The sequence below is a fragment of the Oncorhynchus nerka genome, linkage group LG1, assembly GCF_034236695.1.
Source record: "Oncorhynchus nerka isolate Pitt River linkage group LG1, Oner_Uvic_2.0, whole genome shotgun sequence".
Classification (NCBI taxonomy): domain Eukaryota; kingdom Metazoa; phylum Chordata; class Actinopteri; order Salmoniformes; family Salmonidae; genus Oncorhynchus; species Oncorhynchus nerka.
In genome coordinates, this window is record NC_088396.1 from 55,933,390 (window position 1) to 55,939,389 (window position 6,000).

General features: G+C 41.5%; 1 protein-coding gene across 1 annotated transcript in view; it reads right to left on the minus strand.

The window, feature by feature from the left end:
- tmem237a (transmembrane protein 237a) overlaps window positions 1-5,754 on the minus strand; it is a 38,038-nt gene extending 32,284 nt beyond the window's left edge. The window contains exons 1-2 of the mRNA XM_065019683.1: window positions 5,548-5,754; window positions 3,617-3,691 (exon numbers count right to left, since the gene is read on the minus strand). Coding sequence (XP_064875755.1) covers window positions 3,617-3,691; window positions 5,548-5,581 — 109 coding nt within the window. The 5' untranslated portion in view covers window positions 5,582-5,754. The remainder of the gene's footprint in view (window positions 1-3,616; window positions 3,692-5,547) is intronic.
- Window positions 5,755-6,000: the final 246 nt, after the last annotated feature.

A 6,000-nucleotide genomic window follows, 5' to 3' on the forward strand; every position in this document is an offset into this window, starting at 1 on the left:
ATTTGGTCAAGTTAGTGTGGGAAAATGATTGTTTTACACTACCAGTCAAGAGTTTGGACACACATTCAATGGTTTTTCTTTATTTTCTAATAGTGAAGACATCAAAACTATGAAGTAACCAAAAAAGCATTAAACAAATCAAAATATATTTTATATTTGACATTCTTTAAAGTAGCCACCCTTGATGACAGCTTTGCACACTCTTGGCATTCTCTCAACCATCTTCATGAGGAATGCTTTTCCAACTGTCTTGAAGGACTTCCCACATATGCTGAGCACTTGTTGGCTACTTTTTATTCACTTTATTCAGTCCAACTCATCCCTAACCATCTCTTGCTGGCTGCTTTTCCTTCATTCTGCAGTCCAACTCGTCCTAACTCATCTCAGTTGGTTTGAGTCGGGTGATTGTGGAGGCCAGGTCATCTGACACAGCACTCCATCACTCTCCTTGGTCAAATAGCCCTTACACAGCCTGGAGGTGTGTTTTGGGTCATTGTCCTGTTGAGGAACAAATGATTGTCCCACTAAGCGCAAACCAGATGGGATGGCGTATCGCTGCAGAATGCTGTGGTAGCCATGCTGATTCCGTGTCACCAACACACCTCCTCCTCCATGTTTCACGGTGGGAACCACACATGCAGAGATCATCAGTTTACCTACTCTGCGTCTCACAAAGACACGGCAGTTGGAACCAAAAATCTCAAATGTGTACTCATCAGACCAATGGACAGATTTCCACCAGTCTAATGTCCATTGCTTGTGTTTCTTGGCCCAAGCAAGTATCTTCTTATTATTGGTGTCCTTTAGTAGTGGTTTCTTTGCAGCAATTCAACCATGAAGGTCTGATACACCCAGTCTCCTCTGCACAGTTGATGTTGAGATGTGTCTGTTCCTTGAACACTGTGAAGCATTTATTTGGGCTGCAATCTGAGGCTGGTAACTCTAATGAATTTAGAGAGGTAACTCTGGGTGGTCCTCGTGAGAGCCAGTTTCATCATAGCGCTGGATGGTTTTTGTGACTGCACTTGAAGAAACTTTCAAAGTTCTTGAAATGTTCCGTATTGACTGACCTTCATGTCTTTAAGTAATGATGGACTGTTGTTTCTATCTTCTGTATACCACCCCTACCTTGTCACAACACAACTGATTGGCTCACAAATTAACTTTTAACAAGGCAAGTTCCAGGTGACTACCTCATGAAGCTGGTTGAGAGAATGCCAAGAGTGTGCAAAGCTGTCATCAAGGCAAAAGGTGGCTACTTTGAAGAACCTCAAATAAAAATATATTCTGATTTGTTTCACACTTTTTTTGGTTACTACATGATTCCATATGTGTTATTTTATAGTTTAAATATCTTCACTATTATCAATGTAGAAAATAGTAAAAAAAGAAAGAAAGAAAAACCCTAGAATGAGTAGGTGTTGTAAACCTTTTGATGGGTAATATATATCAACAATATATATCAGCCAGGTACAGATAAACATGAAGGTAAACTATTGAGAATGGTAGCAGAATGTATTACCATCAGGTACAGATAACCATGAAGGTAAACTATTGAGAATGGTAGCAGAATGTATTACCATCAGGTACAGATAACCATGAAGGTAAACTATTGAGAATGGTAGCAGAATGTATTACCATCAGGTACAGATAACCATGAAGGTAAACTATTGAGAATGGTAGCAGAATGTATTACCATCAGGTACAGATAACCATGAAGGTAAACTATTGAGAATGGTAGCAGAATGTATTGCCACCAGGTACAGATAACCATGAAGGTAAACTATTGAGAATGGTAGCAGAATGTATTACCATCAGGTACAGATAACCATGAAGGTAAACTATTGAGCAGACAGTATTACCATCAGGTACAGATAACCATGAAGGTAAACTATTGAGAATGGTAGCAGAATGTATTGCCATCAGGTACAGATAACCATGAAGGTAAACTATTGAGAATGGTAGCAGAATGTATTACCATCAGGTACAGATAACCATGAAGGTAAACTATTGAGAATGGTAGCAGAATGTATTACCATCAGGTACAGATAACCATGAAGGTAAACTATTGAGAATGGTAGCAGAATGTATTACCATCAGGTACAGATAACCATGAAGGTAAACTATTGAGCAGACTGTATTGCCATCAGGTACAGATAACCATGAAGGTAAACTATTGAGCAGACTGTATTGCCATCAGGTACAGATAACCATGAAGGTAAACTATTGAGAATGGTAGCAGACTGTATTACCATCAGGTACAGATAACCATGAAGGTAAACTATTGAGAATGGTAGCAGAATGTATTACCATCAGGTACAGATAACCATGAAGGTAAACTATTGAGCAGACTGTATTGCCATCAGGTACAGATAACCATGAAGGTAAACTATTGAGCAGACTGTATTGCCATCAGGTACAGATAACCATGAAGGTAAACTATTGAGAATGGTAGCAGAATGTATTACCATCAGGTACAGATAACCATGAAGGTAAACTATTGAGCAGACTGTATTGCCATCAGGTACAGATAACCATGAAGGTAAACTATTGAGAATGGTAGCAGAATGTATTGCCATCAGGTACAGATAACCATGAAGGTAAACTATTGAGCAGACTGTATTGCCATCAGGTACAGATAACCATGAAGGTAAACTATTGAGAATGGTAGCAGAATGTATTGCCATCAGGTACAGATAACCATGAAGGTAAACTATTGAGCAGACTGTATTGCCATCAGGTACAGATAACCATGAAGGTAAACTATTGAGAATGGTAGCAGAATGTATTGCCATCAGGTACAGATAACCATGAAGGTAAACTATTGAGCAGACTGTATTGCCATCAGGTACAGATATCCATGAAGGTAAACTATTGAGAATGGTAGCAGAATGTATTGCCATCAGGTACAGATAACCATGAAGGTAAACTATTGAGCAGACTGTATTGCCATCAGGTACAGATAACCATGAAGGTAAACTATTGAGAATGGTGAAGGTAAACTATTGAGAACTGTATTGCCATCAGGTACAGATAACCATGAAGGTAAACTATTGAGCAGACTGTATTGCCATCAGGTACAGATAACCATGAAGGTAAACTATTGAGCAGACTGTATTGCCATCAGGTACAGATAACCATGAAGGTAAACTATTGAGCAGACTGTATTGCCATCAGGTACAGATAACCATGAAGGTAAACTATTGAGCAGACTGTATTGCCACCCCTTGTTGCCATATCATTAACCATAGCCTAAAGGAGTGTGTCCCCACAGGAAGTTAAAGTAATTCAAGTGCCTGAAAATAGTAAAGCACCCTTTGTTGACTAACAGCCGTCCAATCAGATTGCTTCCTGCTCTTAGTAAAATGGAGAGAATTGTCTTTGACCAAAATGCAATGCTATTTTTTTTTCAGAGAACAAGTTAACTACTTACTTTCATATAGAGAAGGGCAATCAACGTGCACCGACTCAGATGACTGATGATTGGTTCAAAAATATACATTTTTTTTTTTTACCAAAACAAAGGCGGGGGGGATGGGGGGGGAGAACTTTGTTATTGTTTCAATTGCAGATTGTCCCTTTAATCAGAGTATATATTCTTTATCAGCCCACCCACCTTCTGGGTCCTCCACATCACCGGCTTCCTTCTTCCATTTCTTCTTCTTGGTTGATTTGGTGATTGGCATCACGTCTGGATGGATCAATCAAACAATGAAGTTCATTGATCAAACGTTTAATAGGGTTTAAGTAGCTATCTCTCATTAACATATCTCTCATTAACATCTCTCTCATTAACATCTCTCTCATTAACATATATCTCATTAACATATCTCTCATTAACATACGGTATCTGAGGGCATCTCTCATTAACATATCTCTCCTTAACATATCTCTCATGAACATCTCTCTCATGAACATATCTCTCATGAACATATCTCTCATGAACATATCTCTCATGAACATCTCTCTCATGAACATATCTCTCATTAACATATCTCTCATTAACATCTCTCTCATGAACATCTCTCTCATGAACATATCTCTCATGAACATATCTCTCATTAACATATCTCTCATGAACATATCTCTCATTAACATATCTCTCATTAACATATCTCTCATTAACATGAGGTATCTGAGGGCAGTGACACAATAGACCTTGCAGACACCTGAACACACTAAACACATGTCTATGCAGTCAATCTACACTGAGTGTACAAAACATTAGGAACACCTTCCTAATATTAAGTTGCACCCCTGACCTTTTGCCTTCAGAGCAGCCTCATTTGGTTGGGGGTCACGGACTCTACAAGGTATTGAAAGTGTTCCACAGGATGCTGGCCCATGTTGACTCTACAAGGTATTGAAAGCATTCCACAGGGATGCTGGTCCATGTTGACTCTACAAGGTGTTGAAAGCGTTCCACAGGGATGCTGGTCCATGTTGACTCTACAAGGTATTGAAAGCGTTCCACAGGGATGCTGGTCCATGTTGACTCTACAAGGTATTGAAAGCGTTCCACAGGGATGCTGGTCCATGTTGACTCTACAAGGTGTTGAAAGCGTTCCACAGGGATGCTGGTCCATGTTGACTCTACAAGGTATTGAAAGCGTTCCACAGGGATGCTGGCCCATGTTGACTCTACAAGGTATTGAAAGCGTTCCACAGGGATGCTGGCCCATGTTGACTCTACAAGGTATTGAAAGCGTTCCACAGGGATGCTGGTCCATGTTGACTCTACAAGGTATTGAAAGCGTTCCACAGGGATGCTGGTCCATGTTGACTAAAACGTTTCCCACAGTTGTGTCAAGTTGGCTGGATGTCCTTTGGGTGGTGGATTCTTGATACACTGTTGTGTGAAAAGCCCAGAAATGTTGCAGTTCTTGACACAAACCGGTGCGCCTGGCACCTGCTACCATACCCTGTTCAAGGGCACTTCAATCTTTAACCTTGCCCATTCACCCTCTGAATGACACACATACACAATCCATGTCTCAATTGTCTCAAGGCTTGTCAATCCTTCTTTAACCTGACTCCTCCCTTCATCTACATTGAGTGATGTGGATTTAACAAGTGACATCAATAAGGGATCATAGCTTTCACCTGGTCAGTCTCTGTCATGGAAAGAGCAGGTGTTCCTAATGTTTTGTCCACTCAGTGTATATATGATGCGTACAGTGCATCTAGTAAGTATAGACTGTCTGGTAAACAAAGAAACATGTCTTTCAGAGTAACAATACAAGAAAGAAAGAAAGAAAGAAAGACAGACAGACAGACAGACAGACAGACAGACAGACAGACAGGCAGGCAGGCAGGCAGGCAGGCAGGCAGGCAGGCACAGGCAGGCAGGCAGACAGACAGACAGACAGACAGACAGACAGACAGGCAGGCAGGCAGGCAGACAGGCAGACAGGCAGGCAGGCAGGCAGGCAGGCAGGCAGGCAGGCAGGCAGACAGACAGACAGACAGACAGACAGACAGGCAGGCAGGCAGGCAGGCAGGCAGGCAGGCAGGCAGGCAGGCAGGCAGGCAGGCAGACAGACTCACCGGCTCTGTCTTGACTGCGTTCGGCAACAACCATGAAAAGAGTCCAGAGGAGAAAACAACAACAATAATATCAGATACAAATCAACAAAAGTATGTTAGTTCACTCCTCCAAAAGGTACCACTTCTTTGGCTTCCCTCTCCAACCGCACGTCTCCTATGGTGTCATCCACTGGACTGTCTCCTAGCACTGAGACGAGACTGTCTCTTCTCAGAAACAGCTTAGTTTGACCCGAGGATAAGCAGGTTGGTTGTGACAGCCTATTGGTTGGCTATAAGCAGGTTGATTAGGTTGTGACAGCCTATTGGTTGGTTATAAGCAGGTTGATTAGGTTGTGACAGCCTATCGGTTGGCTAGCTGTCAAACCTGTACCAGACCCGTAGCTGATAGAGAACACAATAAGTTTATTAACTAGGTAACTAGGTAAACTAGGTCTATGATAATTACCTCCTCCC